The sequence below is a fragment of the Mycteria americana genome, chromosome 16 (genome assembly GCF_035582795.1).
Source record: "Mycteria americana isolate JAX WOST 10 ecotype Jacksonville Zoo and Gardens chromosome 16, USCA_MyAme_1.0, whole genome shotgun sequence".
Taxonomy (NCBI): domain Eukaryota; kingdom Metazoa; phylum Chordata; class Aves; order Ciconiiformes; family Ciconiidae; genus Mycteria; species Mycteria americana.
The window spans coordinates 5,913,362-5,934,791 of record NC_134380.1 but is presented as its reverse complement, the minus strand read 5'-3'; the positions used below and the strand labels follow the sequence as shown (position 1 = coordinate 5,934,791).

Genomic DNA, 21,430 nt, shown 5'->3' with positions numbered 1-21,430 from the left:
CCTGCCCTGGCACAGAGAGCCTCGGGTCCGCGCTGCAGCCGGGATGCATCAGCCAAGGGTGGCAAAGGGTTATGGCAGGGCTGGGAAGCTCCCTGCCTCTCTGCTTTCTTCCCCCAGGACACGTTCCCTGGGGGGACCAGCTCCTCTGGCAGCTGGGGGCAGGAGCAGGAAGACCCTGGGGGCAACAGGGAGCTGAGGGGGTGTTTAATTGCCATATTTAACCCTTGGCTTCTTGCACAACTCAAGGCAAACCGTGTCTGCGGCTTCTGCCTCAGTCTCCCCAAACACAGAGCATCCATCACCTTCTCCAGGAAGCCTGGGGCACGGTGCTCTGGACATACGAGCCTTCTCCCCCAAATGACATCTGTGGGGTCTGGGGTACCCTGTGAACCCTCCCAGGACAGGAGTTTGAGGGGCATTTGCTCTTGAAGGGAACCTGGTGGCCTCCGTGGTCACGGCTGGACCAGACACCCTGTGTCCTGGGCAAGCCCCCTTTGCAATGAGAAAGGAGGTGGGGGGATTCACCACCCGCTGTCCCCACCGGCACGCCCGCTCCCTGCTGCATCCCCATGCCATGTCCCCATGCCGCCCTCCCACACGCATGGCCTCTGCGGCGCTGGGCGGGCGGGAATGGAGCCGATCAGGACAAACCCGATGGGCAGACGCCTGCCCATGGCACGGGAGCCCTGGCTGCTGAGCACCCTTTGAGCCGCCGGTCAGGTCAAGGGAGCTCGTTAAGGCTCTCGTAATTAAGATAGCCCCAAACAGCTGTTTATCAGCACTGAGCGGTGACGGATGCGATCCCACTTCCGCATTAGACATCGCATCTGGAGGCAAACAAGTGGCGTCTGTGCGGGATCGGGTCAAATCAGCCCACGGCTGCGGAGAGCAAAGGGACCCACGCGGGGCTGGTGGTGGGCACCGGGCTGGCCGAGGCACAAAGTGGACATCTGCCATGGGTGGCACGGCATCGGGACGGGCTCGCGTGAAGTCCCCATAGACCAGCACCAATGTGGAAAAGCTCTGCCTGGGTGTGATGTGCCATCACGGAGGCTGAGATTGTGTTGGTCCCATTCCCCGCCCAAGAATAACCTGGCTGCAGCCCCCTCATCTCCCTGCCCCGGGCATCCCCCCCATGGGCATCCCCGCGCTAACCCTTCCCGTGCCCAAGTGCTGCGGCACTGCTGGCTTCGACAGCCTGCGGAGAAGCTGCTCTCAGACCCTTTCCCCAGCCCACAGCATGGCCGTGGCCAGTGGAGCCCAGCCAGGGATTTGACTCCTGTTTAAAGCACAAGGCAGGCAGGGTGAGGGGGATCCCTGCCGCACGGAGCCACGGACGGATGTAGCACGGTGAGGACAGAGCCCAAAGCCGCCCCATCACCCCGTGGCACCTGCCGGGAGCAGTGTGACAGCTGCTCTCACATCCTCCCACCCCTCTCGTGCCTTCCTGAGCGGAAATTGGGAGCGGGTTAGTCACTGAGAAGGGTGAGGGGCAGGTCAGGACGCTGCACTCGCCAGCATCCAGCTATTTCCTCCCGTGACACCTTGCTGAAGACCTCGGGGCTGTTTACAAACGCTAGACCGTGCCACGGCAGCGGCCAGGGAAGCGGCCATGCCCAAATCTCACCCAGAATCAGCTGTGGGTGCTGCGGTTCCCCAGCCGAAAGCACCAGCCAGCAAATGGCTGGGAGTGGGTTTTGCCCCACCTCCCCCTCTAAGCATCTCTTTGAACCCATAGTGCCCAGGGAATTCTTTTTGGAAGGCGCAATGCTGCAAATCATGGCACCTTGGCTCTCATTTTAGGTCACTCTGGGAAAACAAGACTTAACCGCATTATCCGCCCAGCTGGTCATCCTGTGCCTTTCCTGCAATTTTTGGCCAGTTCCAGCGGGTTTTAAGTGGGGACAGAGGGCTGAGGGCTCACCGCTAATTAAACTGCTGTAAGTGTGAAGAGCGATGCCTCCCTGAGGTGCCAGCTCAAGGTTACATGGTCTCAGGCTGCTGCCAGCCCAGCAGCACGCGGTGTGTGAAACCTGCACGGGCATTGCCACGAAGGGTGGTCTGAGTGATGAGGAAGGGGTGAGGAAGGCCCAGGGGAGGCCCAGGGAGGGACGGGGGCACCTCTCCGCCTGCCTTACCATTCCCATGGCGCTTGTCCAAGTGCTTATGACCCGCTTCCCCGTGCAGAGGCTCAGCTCTGCTTTGGTTAGAGCCTCAGGAGAGCAAAGGGCCAGCTGGAGCCCGTGGAGCAGAGCTACATCCGTGGGCAATTGGTTGGCAAAAAAAAATCGTTATTGAGCTGGGCCAGACCCCCTGGAGCCCAGCAGCGCCTTGGGAGGGTAAGGTCAGTCCTGTTGCCGGCAAAAGCTGATGTCAGTGATTTTTGCCAGCCGCTGCGGGCACGGAGCAGCTCCCAGGCGTGCTGGCACCTTCCAGGCAGGTCCCCTGGGCTCCGTCCCCAGCGCTGTGTGCCCCGAGGCGGGGTTCACAGCACGGCCCACCTCCCTCCACGGGGCTCCATGCCCACGGCACCCTCCGACCCTCACGGATACCTGATGGCGAGCCACCAGTGACAGGCAGGACATCATTCCCCTCCGTCCTCCCTCCTGGAGGTGTCCCACGCCGGCTGCCCGCTGTCCTCCTCAGCCCTGGCTGTGCCTTGATTTCTCCAGGCACCCGCTCCACCCCTGTCCGGCTGGAGAGATGCAGACACGGGGTGTTAAACGCTGCTCAGCCCAGCGTGGGGCTCGAGGGACCCTGCCAGCGCTGAGCTGTGCGCGGCCGGACGCGGTGCACACGAGCTGGGGCTGGCGCGGCTGCCCGGCGCTTTGCCGCTGCTCTCCCGCTGTGAGCGTGGGCCGGTGCCGTGCCAGCCCCGGGACCGTGGGAGCACCCGTGCCGGACACGCACCCCGGCAGGGCAGAGTCCCCCACGGCGTCGCTTTGCCCTCGCGTGTCTGCAGGGTCCCGCTCCAGCCGCGCGCTCCGCGTGCCCCCCCCCGCCCGCCCGTGGGCCGGCGGCGAGCGCGGAGCTGCCGGCCGGAGCCCTGCCCGGAGCGCGGGGCGGCGCTTGGGGAAACTGAGGCAGGCTGCGGGGAGGGGAGGGGGCTCGGGGCAGCCCCGGGACGGGCCCCCCCCGGCAGGGGGGTGTGGGTGGGTGGGTTAAATTTTTATGAATGGGGCCGCCCCGCCTGCCATTGCCGGGCGGCGCGGCGGGTGTCAGCAGCGAGCAGCGGCGGGCGGCGCTCCCCGGTGCGTCCCGCTCCCGTTCCGCCGCCGATGGCCGCCGGCCGCCGCGCTCCCCCGGAGCCCGGTGGGAGCCCGGTATTACTTCAAGGCGTCTTCCGTGCGGGACCGAGCCCCGGTGCTGCCGCCTGCTCGCTGGCTCTGACGGCCCGGGAGCTGCAGGTGCGGCGTCCCGGCGGCTCCTCCGGGGGCTCGGCTGGTCCCGACGCCGCGCTCCGCCTGGCCGACTGCGTGGGCTCCGCCGCCTTCCCCGCCGCCGCCGCCGCCGCCTGCTTCTCCCTCGTCTGCTACCCCTTCCGCGGGCCGCGCTGGGGCTCGCCCGCCCGCCAGCGCCTGGAGCGGACCTTCCTCGTCTCCCTGGGACCCGACGCCGAGGGCAACCTGCGCATCGCCCAGGCCTGGAGCCGGAGGATCCGCGAGCTCTCGGTGCCCGCCGTGCCCACGCAGGACGGTGAGTACCGCGCCGCCGCCCGCAGCGGCCGCCCCACGCTCCCCCGCGGGGGGGGGGGGGGGGGGGGGGGGGGGCACGACCCGTCCCCGCTCCGCCGCAGGTCCCGACGGAGCGAGCCCCGGGACCGGGCGGGGGGGATGTGCCGGGACCGGGACCGGGGCCGGCAGCCGCCCGAGGGCGTGGGGTGCGGGGCGCGGGGCCCGCCGGCGCTCCGTTGCCCGTCCCCACGCGGGACAGCTGTCCCCGAGGGGCGGCGTGGGGACGCGGTTGGCAGCTGGCGCCGCGCCGGGAGCGCTGCGCGGTGGTCGGGCCCCGAAGGGACAGGTCGGGGTCGGGGCGATCCGCACCCCGCAGGGTCACCTGGATCCCCCCGCCCCGAGCTCGGGGGGGGACGGGGACATCCCTGGGCACAGCCCCGGGGCCGGGGGTGGCTTCTCCCCCCTTTCGCCCTTAAACCGAAGGGGCAGCAGGGACGTGGTGGGGGCCCTTTGTACGCCCCCCCCTCCCCTCGCATCGCTTCGGTTCGGTAACTAGCAAAGCTCCAAAGGGCGGCATTAAGCAAGAAAAAAAATAAAGGCATCGTTGCTGTCGCAGGCAGGACGGGAGCCAGGCACCGTCCTCGGCAGGTCCCGTCCGTCACTTGGGAGCAGGGGAATCCCCCCGGGACCCTCGCCGGGACACCCGCCCCCGGGGGCCCAGCGGGGTCCCAGGGCAGCACGGAGGGGTCCGGGTGTCGGTTCCTTCTCCCCCCGGGAGCTGCCACCAGCTCGAAGGGGAGCGGCTGGCTTGGGGGCCAAGTCCCCCAGCTCCTGCAGTCAGGGCAGGGCAGGCTGGCACATATTTGAACATCTGAGCAGAGATTCAATTATATGCACTACTTCATTTATTTAGCTGTCCAGTCGCACTGATCAGACTTGGAAATTAAGAGGCATGCGGTTAGAGGGATCCTGTCAAATCACATTTAGCCCAACTCTCCCTACTTGGATTCTAAAATGCAGCTTTTTTACATGACCTGCAGCTACAAAACAACTTTCTGCTACTCTTCCTAAGGAATAAAAACAAATCTAGTGGAAAGGGGTGAGGGTGAAACCAGTTCCCCAGCTCTATTTCCAGCCTGAACTCTGCAGCTGTAAGTCTCCAAGCATTTTAAAACCCTCGCCCTTTTAGCAGGCGGTGCAAGGGTGCTGGGGCAGGAGCAGCTCATTGCACGGCAGGGGCCTCAGGGGAGCCAGAGGAAGGAGGACGGGAGAAGGCGGTGTGGGATTTTGCAGTTATTTTTCTAGCTGAGGGCCAGCAAGATTTGCAAGCCTCCTCCCCCAGTTTGGGACAGAGCTAAAAATGCCTCTCGCCACACCCTGCACTAGCACGCACCCTCACGTGCCGGTATCGCGGCGTGTGCGGGACAGATAAGGCTGTGCCGGGAAGCTGCATGCGAGTCCGTGTGTAGCAATCCTGCCACCCCATCCCCGCGGGGAGGGGACCCGGGGAGCCACCGGCGATCCCGTCCCAGTGTCATCTCAGCTCCAGCATCCTCTGGGCTAAGCCCTGCAGAGAGCTGCAGCGGCAGTCGAAGCTTCCCCCTCCTTATTTCACCCCAAGGGGAAAAAAAAGTCCCTCAGCAGTGAATAACCGCAAAGCTGGGGCTGCCCGCAGCGTGCAGGGAAGTGTCCCACCCTGCGCTGGCCAGGAGGGAGACAACCGGCCCCGGGCTTGTGTCCTGGTGGGGAAATCCAGCCCCCGGCCACGGCAGGAAGCTGCCGTCAAGCTGCCAGCAATGGCCACAGTGTCGCGGCGTGTCGGCTGCAAGCCCCTGTTTTGGGGGATCCCCTTGCCATGCTTGTCCCCTCGCTGGGCAGGGGTGACAGTCTGTGGAGAGGGGATGCGGTGGGCACGTCCCAGTCCGTCCCAGCCTTGCGCCAGCTGAGTCACTGGGCAGGACAGCCCTGTCCCCCTCCAGCCTGGCACACTCGTTCCTTGTGTCCAGAGAGTTTCCAGAAGGATGCGGCGACACAACAGAGCAGCTGGGGCTGCTGACGGCGGAGCTGTGGCAGCGTGGTCCCCGCCTGAGCGTGGCCGGGACACGTGTTCCGTGGGGGGACGCGGGCGGAGGGGGGAGAGCAGAGTTTGTGCACTGGCAGCAGCTGGAGCCCCTTCCTCCTGCTGACTCAGTGTCTGCTCTGCTCGACGTTTGAGGTTGAAAGCAACCGCACTGTGCTGGGAAGTGGCTGAGCCTCGCCGAGATGCCAGGGGCCGGCCAGTATTGCGCAAGGGAAAAGGCTGCTGCTGAAATCTGCCCCTCCGCCTGAGCATCGCCGCTGCTGTGCTCCAGCTCTGGACCAGCACCCTCCGCTCCTGCCATGGGAGCCTGGGCCGAGCCCGGTGCTGCTGGTGTCACTGGTCCTGCACTGAGATCACGTCCCCATCCCTGTTCACACCCTGGTACCAGCAATCTGTCCCTGGGGACGGAGCTGCAGCATCCCTCGGTGCCCTGAGCAGGGTTCGCCTTTCCCCCTCCAGCCAAGGAGCGGGTCCTCGGGGTCCCAGCCGTACCCCGCTGCCCAGCAGAGGCCACGGGGCAGCAGCGGGTCCAGGCAGGAGTTCCAGGCAAGACCTGGCTACAGCTCTGTGTGCATGTCAGAAACGATGTGGCTGATTAGAAACATTATGAGTTTAAAAACTGCATTTAGGCTCTTTAAGTGCCTTGTGCTCTCGCTCTGCATCCTCCAGGGTGGGGGGGGGAGAAAGAGAGAGAGAAAAGCCCCCCATCACCTGCCTCCAGCAGCTGGGGCTTTAGCACAAACCCCCTGTCCTGGGGGCTCGGCTGCATTTATCAATAGGGAATTTTAGTGCCGGTAGTGACCGGGGAAGGCTCCGGAGGGGCGGGAGCAGGGCCAGCCCAGCCCCGGGGTTGCTGCCCGTTATCCATGACCCGAGCTGGGGTGGCCTCTGCTCGCGGCGCTTCACCACCGTCCCCGAGGGCAGCTGGTCCCCTCGTGTCTGGCGCCCACTGATAAGGGGTCAGGGAGGGTGGGGGGCAGCCAGTGGCTTCCCCCGGCCCTGGGTGACAGCGGGGAGAGACAGCCCAGAGCCAGCGCCCGGAGCCAGGCTCAGCCCGGGCTGACGGGGCTCTCAAGGGCGGACCTTTGCTGTGGACTCGGTGGCAGGTCCCAAGCAGCCAGCGTGGGGACAAGGAGGTGGCCCGGAGGGTGACAGCCTCACCAGCTCATTCTCAGGGGCAGAAAACCAACCTGATGGCATTGAAATCGGCAGAGCTCTGTGTGCTGCCCAGGGCTGGGATGGGCACGGAGATGGGGTGCTCCAGGCGTGTCTCCCCGGGGGGCAGCTCATGGAGCTCTGCCAACCAGCAGGGAAGCCCTGGCATGGCCGTGACCGGTGTGATCCTGGGGAGGTGGCACTCCTGGGACCTCCGCCACCCCAGGCTCCCCTCTCCCCGCCTCCATCCCCGGTGCAGGCGGCAGGAGGGGTTTTAGCTGCAAAAACGCTCCCTGTGTATTCAAACAGCTCAAATCGAAGTGTGCAGACAAGGCAGGGGCAGGCAGCCGGCCCCAGCCCCCCTGCCCCGGGTTAGAGGGGGTTCCCGGCCCGGGGCAGTGCCGGGAATCGCTGTCTGCTTTGGTGACTCAGCTCCTGACTGAGCAGCTCTTTCTGCTGAGTCAGCAGGCACAGCCCCCGTGCTGTCCCGCAGAGCCCCCGCGCCCAGGCCAGCACCCACCACCTGCCTCGGGGCCTGATCACGGCTTAGGGGGCCCAGAGCTGGTAGGGACACCCCCCAGCCCCCCAAAACTGGCTTCACCCTGCAGGGCCGGGGCTTTCCAGAGGCGCTGCGGGAGCTCAAGGCACGCTGCCCTGTTCATTTTGGGGCTCAGGGTGCCCGAGCAGCACCCAGGGGTCCTGCCCTTGAGCACTCTGCCTCCAGCTCCCCCGGGTGCCATCGCATCGCTCCTCCTCCCTGCACCTCCCTCTCAGGGCAGCTGCAGCCCGGGCTCACCCCGTCCCCCCGCACGGGGAGCGCTGGGCTCGGGGGCTGGAAGCGGGCAGGGGGGCAGAGGGATGCGGGCCCCTGCCAGGCTTGTAATTACAGCCCGACTGCGGCCCTCGCACGGAAACCTGAGCCCCGTGGGGAGCAGGGGAAGCAGAAGCGTCCGTCTGCCAGCGCAGGTGTCGGAACTGGCCCTGCTCCATCTGGGACGGATATGGGGAACTGGGACCTCGAGTCCTCCTGGCCCTCGTCCCCCGTCCTTGGCTCACTGTGCGTTGGGGGGCTGAGCCACGTCATGAGCTGTGGGGTTCAGCAGGGAAAACTCGCAGCCGAGGGTGTTTGGGGCCGGGTGCCCTCGGGTTTCAAACCTCCCCTTTGCTTCCACCTTTCTTTCCTCGGTGTGTCCGAAAGCGCAGCCAGCAGCACCCCGCGGTCCTGGGATGCACAGGGATGCTCGGTGCTGCAGAGCCCCGGCTCCGCTGCGGCATCGCCGTATTGCTGCGGGGCTCCGGCCTGGGCGTAAAACATCTCTGCTGATTGCAGGGGAGCTCAAGAGGAGTCCCTGCAGGACCCCGTGTCCCCGTAGGACCCCGTGTCCCCGTCTCTGCCACCTCCCCTGCTTTCCCAGCAAGGATCCTCCCTCCCTGCTCACTTCCCGTTGCCTGTGGGTAGGGACGCAGCCCGGGGAGCTTGTGGGGATCCGGGGCAGCTCCCCTTCCTGTGGGGCGGTGGCAAATGCTGCCCCGGCTCGCAAAGCCCTCCCCGGACAGTGCCATGGCTCCACCACCCTGACCCCCGTCTCCCCCCGCCCAGGTGACAGCTATGGGGTGCTGCCCCGGCCCTGCCGCGCGCTGGTGCTGCTGAACCCGCAGAGCGGCGCCGGCCGCGCGCTCGAGGACTTCCAGGCGGTGGTGCAGCCCATGCTGGCCGAGGCCGACATCGCCACCACCGTCTTCATCACTGGTGAGTACGCGAGCGGCTCCCTGAACTCCTCCTCCTCCCTTCCCAGGATCCTACCTGGGCGCTGCCGCCCCGGGAGCGGCTCCTCCAAGGGCCTCGTACCCCCTGCATCCCCACGGCTCTGGCTCCCGTGGGGCGGGTTTGGACGACACGACGGGTGGGCTGTCACAGGTGGTGGCGGCAAACGGTGCAAGGGGACATGGTTACACTCAATACAGGTGACTGCCTCACCTCCTGCACCCCCACCTGGGACCCCCGTGGGGACAGTGGGGCTGGGGTCACCATCTGGAGGGTGGCAGCAGGCAGGGCAGAGGGACGGAGGGTGACACTCGCCTCTCTCCGCTTTCCCCTGCAGAGAGACCCCACCACGCACATGAGAAGGTACGAGATGAAGACCTGTCGCAGTGGGACACGTTGGTGGTCATGGCCGGGGACGGGCTGCTGTACGAGGTGAGGGGCACCCCAGGGCATCCCCCCGGCCAGGATGGGCACAGAGCCGGGAGGAGAGGGATGCCTGGGGCAGGAGCCAAGCTTCGAGACGTGAAGGCAGGCAGGGAACGGCAAAGGAGAGATGGCACCTGGCTTGGAGCAAAGCAGGGCAGCCGTGGCCTCGGTCCTGCCCTGGCCGGGGGCAACGTGGGCTCCGCTCCCACTGGGCTGTGTGGCGGTCGCCGGGTTCCTTGCCTGGCCCCACGGGCCACAAGCTCCTTCCATCCTCGCAGGTGGTCAACGGGCTCATGGAGCGGCCGGACTGGGAAGACACCATGAAGAAGCCGCTGTGCATCCTGCCGGGGGGCTCCGGGAATGCCCTGGCTGCCTCCATCAACCACTACGCAGGGTGAGCCCCGCTCCGCAGGGGTACCTGCTGCCGGCACCGCACCGGCCCGCACACGGGGCTGCTCTGGCACCGAGGCGGGGGGGATGAGGGAAGCGAAAGGCTGCGCGTGGCTCCAGCCCAGGGGAAAGGTGCTGGGTACAGGGATGCCCAGCGCAGGGGTGCCCACCTGGGTCCCCACCTCCCCGCCCACTGGTGCGGCACAGCCCCAGCCGGTTCCTGCAAGCATCCCTGGCATTTCTGATTGCGTCCCTGGGTCCCCAGCTGCCCCCACACCCTTTCTCCTCTCTGGGCTCCGAGTCTGGCACAGCTTTACCCCAAAGGAGCCACCCCGGGGCACAGCCGATCCCACTGCACGGTGGGGGGACCAGGATTGCCCTGGCCCAGCAGCCCCAACTCGGTTCCCTCTTTCAGGTGCTGGTTTATCCTTCCCACCCCTAGCAAAACCTCTCCCAGCAGCTGTCCCTGAGGGTCACCATCACCCAGCTGGGATGTGTCCCACCCACAGCACAAGGGCAAGGGTTGCACACAGATGGCAGGAGAGACCTTTAAGTTGGGTCCAGCCCAAACTCACCCTCTCCATCTCTCGCAGCAACGATCACGTCGCCAAGAAGAAGCTGCTGACAAACTGCACCTTCATCCTGTGCAAGGGGCTGCACACACAGATGGACCTGGTCTCGCTGAGCACAGCCTCGGGCAAGCGCCTCTTCTCCTTCCTCGGCTTTGGCTGGGGCTTCATCTCGGATGTGGACATCGACAGCGAGAAATACCGCCGGCTGGGCAACGCCCGCTTCACCCTGGGCACCCTCCAGTGCCTGGCCAAGCTGCGGGTGTACCAGGGCCGCCTCTCCTACCTGCCCGCCGTCCCTGAGCAGGGCACCCCGCCAGCACCCAGGGACCCCCACGCGCCCGTCACCAATGGCCAGGCTGGCCACATCCTGCCGCCGGCAGGGACGGAGGTGGCCGGGGCTCTGCCCGCCGACTCTCTGTTGGTGCCGCTGTGCCAGCCGGTGCCGGCGCACTGGACAGTGGTCCCCGAGGAGGAGTTCGTCTCAGTCTACGCCATCTACCAGTCCCACCTCGGCACCAACCTGCTGATGGCACCGGCAGCCCAGCTGCACGACGGCTGCATCCATCTCTTCTACCTGAAGGCTGGCATCAGCCGCGTGGCGCTGCTGAAGCTCTTCCTGGCCATGGCCAGGGGGACCCACTTGGACTTGAACTGTCCCCACCTGTGCTACGTCCCTGTCCGGGCTTTCCGCCTGGAGCCGCGGGCAGCCGCAGGCATCATGACAGTGGACGGCGAGGCGCTGGCCTGTGAGCCCGTGCAGGGCCAGATCCACAGCCGCCTCTGCCGCATCCTCAGCGGCTCCTGAGCAGCTGGGGCCAGCCCCCCGCAGCACCGAGCCACTGGCACAGCCCAGCACGAGGGCGGCAGAGTCTTCCTCCCACTCAGGAACCTCCTCCTCCCATAGCAATAGCTCTTGGGGGCCATGGGCGCTCATCCCCTCGCTTGCCCCCACGCTTAGCTTTACTCCCTTGGGACAGCCGCCAGCACTGTCCCAAAAATGAGCCACGAGCCCTATCAGGTACTTTGTGCTGGCAAGATGCCAGCGTGTTTTGTCCCGGTACGAGGTCCTGGCCCCAGATGGCTGTGCCGGCACAGCCCCATCCCCTCCCCGGCTTGGATAGAGATGATGGCACCGCTCGTGTCCCCGCCGTGGAGCCAGTGCCACCCCCTAGGGATGGTCAGGACCAATATATCTAACAGAAGAAATCAACTTTTTTAAGAATGTTTCTACCCAAAGCTTCCTGTAGAAGCAGAGTTTATTCTTGTGAGAAATGCAATAAATATCTAGCATTTGCAAAAAAAATCCCCCTGGGTTTTAAATCCGAGCTCACAGCTGCCGTCAGGGGCAGGGCTGCGGTGCTGTTGCCCCGGGCTGGGCTCACACGCAGCCCAGCCCGGCGGCTGTCAGGACGGGTTTAGCTCAGCGCCGCAGCCCTTCGCTCCCCGGCGTCCTGTCCGCGCTGCCAGACCGCTGTCACCTCAGGGCCAGGACCAACACAGGGCGACGGCCCCAGGGGAGATGCCTTGGAGGCAAGACGTGGGGCATTGCTGCCACCGACACCGATTTTTGGGGTGCCTCCTTGCCCAGCCTCACACTGGGGCTGATTGAATCCAGAGAGCTCAGCCCCATGGCGATGGTTTGGGACAGCCTGGGGAAGGTTCAGTGCCTCCGAGCGAGGGCAGGGAAGGGGTCATGGAAGAGGTTCAAGGAGCGGGTTGGTGGAGCCGAGGGGTTTGGCTTTCCGCAGGGGCCCTCCAGGAGCTCACACATCCCCTTTCTCGGGCAGCCCAGGGCCAGCTGGAGCCCTGCAACAGGTCCCTGCCCGGGGGCTTGCCGGGGAGGGATTACTCTGCCTGTTTGGTATAAAATTGCAGTAATTAAACCTCATTTACAGTGCTCAAGTACAAAGTAGAAGAGTAAACAGTGGTGGCTGTTTGCATTTATTCATCTGCAAACTATGCAATTAGGACTGCAGAGCGGGGAACGAAGAGCATGATTGTTCCCCCCCGCAGCCCCACTGGCTCGCGGGGAGCCGAGCTCCTGTTCCCAGGCCAGCAAGGCAGGCAGCAGCTGGGAAACTTTATTTTGGGAGGTGGTATTTCCCCCATGGCATTGGGTCAGGTGTAAAAATGGGCTCAGCAAGGCTTCGCTGAACTCTCTAACCGTGTCAAACGGCCGCTGCTGCCGGAGGAGGCTGCAGGGAGAGCCCAGGGCAGGGGATGCGCTCAGAGCTCTTGGCTGCCTCTGCCAACGAGACAGTTCACCGGAGCCGAGCCGTTTGGGTTTGCAGCACCCGAAAGGCTCCCGGGAGTCTGCTCCAGGCCTCTCCTGGGGACAGTTGTATTGCTCACAGCAGCAGGTTTTTAGGATCTCCCTCCCCGTTCCAGGTTTTGCTGCACAAATCTCTTCCTTGACCCAGCTGCTTCCAAACCCTGTCAGCCAGCAGCCATCAGCTCTTCAGGGGAGCCCCCGACAGCTCCTCCCGTGCTGTCGTCCCGTGCAGCCCCGTGTTGTCCCGTGCAGCCCCTTGCTCCCGACACCCCGGGGAGGTGGCAGCAGCTGCCACGCACCCCTCAAAAGGCAGATGCTTGCTGGTTTTGAACAACCCCAGGAAAGCCGCAAGTCTTAAAAGCACCAACATCGCTGCCCATCTCCTCTGCCTGCGCTGGCCCCCTCCGAGCAGGCAGAGGGAGGCAGGGAGGGCAGCCACGGGGGCAAACATCAGCGAGGGTTAAACACGCCATCGGCACGCAGGAGGCACAGAGTCCCTTGGCCCCAGCAGCCCGGACGCGGCTGCGTTCGCACCTCGTCACACACTTACCTGTGCGCTGAGGCGAGGGGCTGGGAAGGCAGCACCAGGGCAGAGCGGCCAGGGCCCACGAGCCATCCCGCGGGCAGGCTGGGGGGTCCGCAAAGGGTTTTGCTTCGCCCCGGGTCTGGCCCCATCCGCCGGGGCAGCAGCCAGTTGAGCCGCCAGCCGTGCTGCGGCACACGCCGAGCCGCTGGGCAGCTTGCGTGCGCCACATGCCAGGAGAGCGTGGAAAATAAAAAAAAGCATGACAGATGTCCTGTGAATCAGGGTTTCGGGGAGCTAGTTTATATGGAGCCACAGGGGCAGCCCCTCACTGCCAACTCTGCCTGGCTCCCTCCGGACTCGCTGCCGTCTCCACGCCGTCGACTTCAGCCAGCAGGACCCGGTCCAGCCCAGACCCTGGCGCAGGGATGCATGCTGGAGACGGGGCAAGTGCCAAGCGTGGTGGTGGTGGGGGGAAAAAAAAAAAAAAAAAAGACAACACTCAGAACTACTCACAGAGGCAAAATTTAATGGCAAGTCATCTTCCCTCCTTTATTACACCTTGGTTAGCCAAACAAAAAAAAAATTCTGCAGGTAAAAAAAGTTTTAATGGTCACACAGCACTTTATACATATATCGTAAGCAACCAAGCATCCACATCTGCACGTGAACGACACACCTCTAAGCATGGCCTCAATAGTCAGGTCTTTTTTTTTTTTTTCATTAAATACTGTACAGAATCAAGGCTACAAACTGATTTTGTAATGCTTCTTCCCCAACCCCAGCACTTAAAACAGTTACAGGCTGCTCTCATTTGTACATCACACAGTCATGTAGCCAGTTTTAAGGCTAACAATATGCATCATGCTTTGGCTTTTTTTGTGTGTTTTTAATTTTTTTTTTAAGGTTTTAGCCTTTTAAATTTTGTTACCCTTAAATATTACATACATACACAAAAAATTACATAGCTGCAGTGTGCTCACCACCAACCTCATCACCCAGGAGCTTCACATTATCAAAAGCTTTAGAAAATTTGTAAACCTCTGTGCACGCTTCAGTTTGGGACAGCCAGCTACGGAGAGCGAGTGATGCCAGGGGTAGCGGCAGCCAGAGAGCAGCATCCCCTCCCAGAAGGCCAATACACACCTCCTCGGCAGGAAGCCCCAGGAACCTGTGCAAAAGCTCTCGATTACGATCAGAAGACACAAGGAGACTTCTTGGGCGACGGGGAGGACTCGCCAGGGTCCGAGCAGCTCACGGCAGCAGCGCTGGCTGCCTGCCCTCCTCCCCGGGCGGGTGGGCAGCCTGCCCAGCCCCTGCTGACGGCCGTCCCCGAGAGACGAGAGCTGCAGAGAGCGAAGGGTGGGCAAAGCAGGGAACCCCAGAGCTCCTCCATCCCTCCAGCCCCAGCCACGCCTCAGCCCTAGAGGGTTTTCTCCCTCCCTGGCCAGTGGGCCCGGCACAGGGGACAGAGGAAGTCGGCATCTGTAGATCACCAACCACAATTTTGTTTGGTGAGTAAGAGGTTTTAATCATTTGTGGAACAAGCCTCGCTGCCTGCCCTTCCCCTGCCCTAAAGCAACAGCCTCACCCCTCTGCCCCAATTGGCCCTTTATATTTTGGAGACGCCTCCGCTCCTCGCTCAAAGGGATTCATTCATTTAGCACCAGCCACAGCCAGAAAGTGGCCGTGAGTTACACGTGCAGTTCGCACTGCCCTGCCCGTGGCTCAAAGCATCTCTCTGCACCCCGGATGGGGGTCTGCCACGCTGCCAGACCTCCTGCCTGCCGGGCAGGGAGGGCTCCTGGTGCTGGAGCAGGGCCAGAGCTGCTGCACAGGTGATCCACCCGCCGACCAGTGCTTAGAGAGCTCTGCAGGCCCAGGTCTTCGCTCACAGCTAAGCTCTGCTTCTTCTAGAGCACCGGGAGCAGGACGTGCCCTCCAAAATCCCAGCAGTGAATGGCGACACGAGAAGGGCTTTGCGCAGCCAGGCCCCTGGCTCCGGAGCATCACGGGGCAGCTGGAAATAGCAGGCACAGGGAGCCAGGTGGGGGGATTTGGGCCAGTGGGTGCAGACCCTGGTGTTTCAAGGAGCAGAAAGCACTGCACAAACGTGCCGAGATTCGCCTGCTGTTCTCAGTTTCAAAATGAGAAGGCCAGATTCTGGCCCGGGTGGGGGGAAGGGAACGCAGCCATATTGAGCAAGAGCAAAGGAGAGTTTTGGCTCCATCCTTATCTCTGGCAGAGCCGTCTGCTCAGTCCGACTCCTCCCCGGGAAGCCTGGCACCACTGGCTCCCTGTGCCGGCTGGAAGGACCAACGGACTCTCCCTGACAGACTGTGCTCCACATGGATGCTAAGTGGGTGCTTCTCCAATGCCTAAACATTGGGCAAATGCAGTAGTGCTGGAGTGCGATCTCCCAGCTCCAGAAGTGAAAGTAAGTGCGTGCACACAGAAAGAGAGGCTTCAGGAAGGTGCCTTGACCAGGAGACTCTGGCAAGTCACTGCTTCAAAGTGCTCACGGTCACCAGCTCAGACAGCTCTCTGCTGCTGAAACATGGGCTGATCTCGCCAGCCGTTTCCCAGAGTGGCACGGCAGCGCTGCGGTTGAGATTAGGGATAGTATGTGCTGTGCTCACAATGCTGCCGGCCACAGCGGACCCAGGCCACCACGGGAAACGGCTGGTAAGAGAAGGAATTGATAACAGTCCGCACCAGTGTCTGATGTGCTCCAGTTGCTGGCTAACAGCACAGGAACAGTCACAAACTGCTGCTGCTAGAACAGGACCTCGTCATGACACGACAGCTCCTTTCCCTTGGGTGGCCCTGGCTCAAACAGCTCCGAAATACCCATCTACAGCCGAACGACGGAGAAGCAGCAGCCACGCCAGGTTCACCATCCAGACTAGCTGCTAGATCTACAATACGCCCCAAGATCACTTGCTGCCGCCTGCCCAGGCGAGGCTGAGATCCAGGGGTAGGTGTAGTGCTGTGTGACAGCCAGGACGGCTGGGAACGAAAGACACAGATACCTAAGCAAGTAACAAGGGCAGAACCTTCAATCCCTTGTATTTCTAGAAGACAGGCATGCATGGTGGGAAAAGGGAAGTTTGCCTTCCTCTGGAGAAAAAGAAGTGGGGATGGATAGAATTGCTTCCAGAAGACTGACTAGAAGTTGCAGACGGGATGGAAACCCCGCAGCACTACCAGGCAGCACAGGTGCTAGTGCAAAGCTCTGGTTCTGCCTACCAAGTCCTGATCAGAACAACCTCATAGCTATCGGTGAACAACTAAGACTAGAGCAACTCCGTATGGTATAGATAACTTCAATGCAAACACAATCCAATGTCTAAGTACATATAAGCTGGGGTAGACTTCATAAAACCCATGGTAACGCAGAGAAAAATGAAAGACTGGGAGGGCATTGCCCTTCACTTCCAGATACTACAGCAATCACTTCTCCTGGCTTGAACCCCACCAGAACAAAACTGCTGGGTGTAGCGCTGGGTGGGAAGAGTCCTTGTGTGGAAAGGTGCCCCAAGATGAAAGTGCAGAGGGAATGTGGCTGCAAGACTGCTTCTGTGCAGGTCTCAAATCTTACCATTGCAGGGTCAAACTCGCAAGAGGAGCATGTACATGGGACAGGGGAAGGAAGAAGGGCTGGGGAAAAAAAAAAAAAAAAAAAAAAAAGAGTTATTCATGCTTAGACAACCTTTCCTCGGAGGAGCAATCAGGCCTACCACCTTCTTTGGAACAAACCAAGCTGAGGAAGAAAAGCTGGAAGGAGAAGCCAGTTTACTGGTAACAGCGTTTGCCAATTTCCTTTCTGCTGCTTTCCCCTCTCCCCTGCACCTGCCTGTCCCTAACCTGATGGTTTATTTGTCCTCTGTCCACTCTGGGATATTGGCCCCTGCTAAGGCAGCCCGGTACTGCTGCAAGACACCACGGATGCTTTTAATGAACCCCTTGGACAAAGGGAAGAGGGGGAACCCAATATCAGGGTAACCGCTCTTCTCCGGAAGGAAACTCCTGTAGCTCTTTCTCCTTTTCTTTGGTTTCACACTAGGCTGCAAGGCAGAGTCCTGGGCAGCCTTCCCCTCGTCCGTTCGGTCTCTGGCCAGGTCTACCCCCCTGGCTTGGCCTGTGCTCTCCGAGTCTGAGTACTGTTGGAGATCACCGGCGTTGGGCGTCGAGGTTGTGAACTCCGACTCGTCCAGCTCCTCCTTCCCGTCCAGCGCAGAGTCGGAAAGTTCAGCGGCCGCTCCCTGCTCCGAGCTGCTGCCGTACTCCCCCAGCGATCCCGCATTGTCTCCTGGGCTCTCAGGCAGGGTGCCGCAGGCAGAGAGGAGGGAGGCAGAATCCGCCCCGTTGGCCTGTTCGTGACTCCGCTCCACCAGCTCGTTCGTCTCCAGCCAGGACTCGATGCGGGACACCAGGCGCCAGCCGTTGCAGCGAAAATGCTCACGGATTTCATGCTCAAAGACTTCCACTGGCCTGCGCAGCAGCTGCATCATGGACTGCACCACCCGGATCAGGGTCATCTCATTGTAGCAGCGACTGTTCTCATAGCCCTCCTGGAGGCCCCGGTCACTGTCAAAGCCCGCCTCGTTGTAGTAGGGCTCATTCACTAGGATAAGACCTGCCAAGAGAAGGGGACACCAAGGCGTTAAGGGAGGAACTTTACTGTGAATCGCCATCCGAGGCAGACACTGCTGGGACCCGATTTCTGCCAGGGTGGTTGAGATTTGAGGGTCACAGCACTGCCTCGCTGAGGCATCACCTGCAGCCACACCGATGCAGGCAGCCCGAGGCTGGCAGCAGGCAGTGTAGGGAAGGGACCGCAGGAGAACACGTTGCAGGGAAGCTGTGCTTTGACTTCAAACAGGTAGCAGAGGCCAGGTTGGACAACCAGGAACCTGCAAGATGCACTGGACTGGTATTGCAAGGGGAGCACTCGTGTGAATGGGTCCGTGGCCTTCTGCTAGGGCAGTGGGGATCTGAGAATGGCATTCAAGATCCTTGGCTAGCAAGAATAGTCTTCCGCCAGTGCGATGCAGAAGGCACACAACAGCAGAGTAGGTCAAAAGGGCAGAAGGGGAAAGGTTTCACAGCTCTTTTCCCTCCCCCCCCCAGCAAAAAAAACCACAAACACAACCAAAGCTTTTTTTTGTCCTCCTCTTAATCAGAACAAAGGCCAATCTTCAGTAACGGGCTTTGAGCTGGCCAGGTCCTACCCTATTCAGCATATTCCCATCAGACAGTGCAGTTCTGAGACAGTGCATACCGTGACAAGTCACCCATACCAAGCTTTCTCCTGCTTGCTTCTGGTCTAATGTAATTACACGTACGTAGCAATGGCACTAATACTGCCAGGCTGCTGGCAGCCTGCCACAAACTGCATTAGAGCTGGTGGAGGTGAGATCATGAGTCTCTCAAAGACCAGGCAGCAGGAGGGGGAGAGGAGGTTTTTCACTAGCACCAAGTTGCTCCAGTAAAACATTTAGTATTTCATTTTTTAAATTTGGATCCTCAGCTTTGTAAAAAAAGAAAAGGCTTTTCTCATGGTGCCGTTCCCCCACGGGAGGACAGAGGTAGACTGTGAGACTTCAGAGGAGGAGTCGCCTGCTGACTCAAGGCAGGAGCCCTTGCTCTGTGTCAAAGGTTTCTCAAGTCACATGCCTGGGCTCCCTGCACAAAAAGCTGGCCTTGAGGAAGAGATTTGATTTAGTCTGTCTGCTCTCAAACTAGATATGGCAGGGCAAACCCCTATGGCAGGAAGCCCTAGGGCTGGTCTAGACACACCCCTGATTATTCTCTGCTTCAGAAGGAGCATAAACACCATCATCATGTGCAAAAATATGCCCAATGTAGGATGGGTGGGTGACTCAGTGGGGATAAAATAGTCCTGCGAATGAAGCCCGGTTTAGCAACTTCAACTAACTTCGGTAACGGGCTGAGGACACAGTGGTTCACCTTTGTTAGCTCAGAATAACAAGCAGAACAGCTCTGTGCTTAGCCACCACAGTGAGGAGAAGGGAAAGCATTGTGTCAGAGACCTGGGATGTGGCCAAAAATCAGGGCATGAGAAAAGCAGGGCATGCACCTGCTTTGACTGCTGAACTGGAAAGATAAGGACACTGCTTTGTCCAGCAAGGTGAGAACAAAAGGCAGCACTAACTCAAATGGCATGGTGGATCTCAATTGTGTGCCCCCCCATAAGCCTGCATCCCCTCCTCCCTCCGCCTTTTCCTGTCCCACAGGCTCTGCAGAAGCATTTACCTTGGATGGAGATGAGTACTTGAAGGAGGCTGGATTTACTGGTCCACCTTTCTGTCCCCTGAAATGCACATACAAACGCCTTAAAGGGCTGAAGCACCATCAATTTGCACTGTGATAATTGTTAGATTAAGTGAGGTCCCAGTTTCCTGCACCCCTATCACTAAGGTCCTGTGGCTCGCAGCAGGAACAAGGGACTGACTCGACAAGCACGTGATGTGCTAGAGTCCCACTGTACCAGTCAATCTCTCTGTTACTTTTTGCCAGCACCGCACGCCATCAGGCCAGTTCTGCCTGGAACACTGTAACCCCTACACACCAGACATCAGTTCCAACCCCTCCCCAGCTGCCCTGTTGATCCACCTGCCCTTCCACTTCCCTGCCCACAGCACTTCCCTGGCTCTGTTTATTCCAAGTCTCCAGCTGGACTTTGTGCCACGCTACATGACTTGTCTGCAGTGTGGGAGACAGGGACCCAAACCACGGGAGAACACCCCATGCTGGTGTTGGCATCTCTGCTCTGTCCAACCATGACATAGCCCGGCTGGCCTGACCACAGGCTTCTCATCAAGGAAGGACAGACAAGAGCCGAATACAGTCCCAGAAGAAGCCAAACTACACCAGTTACCTGCCCCAGACATCTAAAACAGAGCCCAAAGCCAGAGCTATCCCCAGCTCAAGCACCAGCTGAGACCAGAAGCCACCCAGGACTCTTGGCCTGGTAGGAAGTGGCTTGTTCCAAAAGCAGCCTGGCACAATCACTGCCCCCATGGATGGGCGGATGAAAGCGTTACCTTGCCTATCCATGTCCCCAGGAGGCTGACACACACTTTGCCATTGTCGTACAGGTTGGGATTCAGTCTCCCACTGCACTGGGAGAGGTAGCGGAAGAGAGGTGGGACAGCGGGGTAGATGTTGGGGAGCTGGATATCAAAGAGAAAGAGGCCATCTTCATAGGGCGTGCGCGTAGGCCCTTTTATAAGTGCTGAGAAGAGATCCTGTGGAGAGAGGCAATATAAGCCAGGCACTGTGAAACGTCCTCTTACCTTGGCAGGGTTGTATTTACACAGAGGGAGAGAGGGGATGTGATTAACTCAGCCCTTGCAAGAGTCAGCTCAAGCAACACATCTCAGGGCACCTTCCCCCTGGAAGCTGCACTTGTTCTTTGGCCTGACAGCAGACCAAGCCTTCAGATCTGAAGCAGGGCTTCAGAGGATGGCCAGCAATCCCCAAGCTGCTCACTGGTTACCTCAACCCCTTGCTGGCTGGCTGCCTGCCTTTCCTGCTCGGTGGGACAGGCAGCCCAGTGGACAAAGCACCCAAAATAGGCTTCCTGCAATGAGGAGCTCCCCGTTGTTTGTGTCCCTGACTCAGGGAATGCAAAAGCAGCCCTTTATGGTAATTACAGCCATATTTCACATGCTGCACACATTCCTGCAGCTCTAATGCAAAGGATTAAGTCTAAGCAGGGAATTCCAAAGAAAGCAATCTGGATGCTGAACCCAGCACTAACACACAGGCATTTGAGAGCAGACACTTGCCATTCGATCCTCGAAGGTTTTAACCATGATGCCATCAGGCAGGGAGGTGGCCAGGAGAGCCATCTCTTTCCGCACGGTGCTAAAGAACTTCTTTGCTTCTGGGGGCTGGAACTCCATTTTCTTGAAGGCATGGGTATCTGTGGGACAAGGAGGAGAATGGGATTGAAGTCTGCCTTTGGAAACTGCCGCAGGTTCCTTGTGAAGGCAAATCTATCCATGTGTTAAACCTATAATTTGGAAGAGAAGAGCTGGCTTACTTTGGTGTCGAGCCAGGAAGCAGCCTACAGATTATTTAATTCTTCCCACGCTGTACAGCAGCCACAACCTGCATCTCCTGTTCTCATGGTCCCAACACAACATTGTCCCCGTGCCCCACAAGAAGCCCTGTCCCACAGCTGGGACAACGATGCATCGCACAAAGTGATGACCCTTTCTCTGCAAAACCTAAGCATAGCTCCCCATCTTTATTGATACACACCTGCAGGTTCAGAGCAGTTTGGCCACCTTGCCTTCTCACGCCTGGCCTGGCTGCCTGGCTCGCCGAGCACCTTGGGCTCCGCTGTACCAGTGTTCCACAGAACCAGATGCTCTTTTTTATTTTTGGCTGATTAGCATTGGCGCAAGTGAACAAGGACACTCACCCACCAAGGACACCCAGCACAAGAACACCAGCTGTTCCTGCTCTGCTTCTCAACCAATCCATCCCTGCAAAAAAACCTGAACAAACCCTGTAGCTTTCAAGAAAGTATGTGCAAT

The 21,430-nt window shown here is 60.6% G+C and overlaps 2 protein-coding genes and 1 long non-coding RNA gene across 3 annotated transcripts in view; 2 read left to right on the top strand and 1 right to left on the bottom strand.

The window, feature by feature from the left end:
- The window catches only part of LOC142417916 (uncharacterized), a 480,711-nt gene that overhangs the window by 295,855 nt on the left and 163,426 nt on the right, over positions 1-21,430 (top strand). The window lies entirely within an intron of this gene.
- SPHK1 (sphingosine kinase 1) lies at positions 3,279-11,971 on the top strand. Its single transcript, XM_075518579.1, has 5 exons — positions 3,279-3,696; positions 8,510-8,659; positions 9,012-9,106; positions 9,379-9,494; positions 10,084-11,971. Exons 1-5 carry the CDS (start codon positions 3,279-3,281, stop codon positions 10,865-10,867), a joined length of 1,563 nt encoding a protein of 520 aa, XP_075374694.1. The 3' UTR covers positions 10,868-11,971.
- UBE2O (ubiquitin conjugating enzyme E2 O) overlaps positions 13,360-21,430 on the bottom strand; it is a 68,138-nt gene continuing 60,067 nt past the window's right edge. Inside the window, exons 15-18 of the mRNA XM_075519166.1 lie at positions 20,675-20,811; positions 19,928-20,131; positions 19,137-19,194; positions 13,360-17,496 (exon numbers count right to left, since the gene is read on the bottom strand). Of these exons, the coding sequence (XP_075375281.1) occupies positions 16,733-17,496; positions 19,137-19,194; positions 19,928-20,131; positions 20,675-20,811 (1,163 nt within the window). The 3' untranslated portion in view covers positions 13,360-16,732. The remainder of the gene's footprint in view (positions 17,497-19,136; positions 19,195-19,927; positions 20,132-20,674; positions 20,812-21,430) is intronic.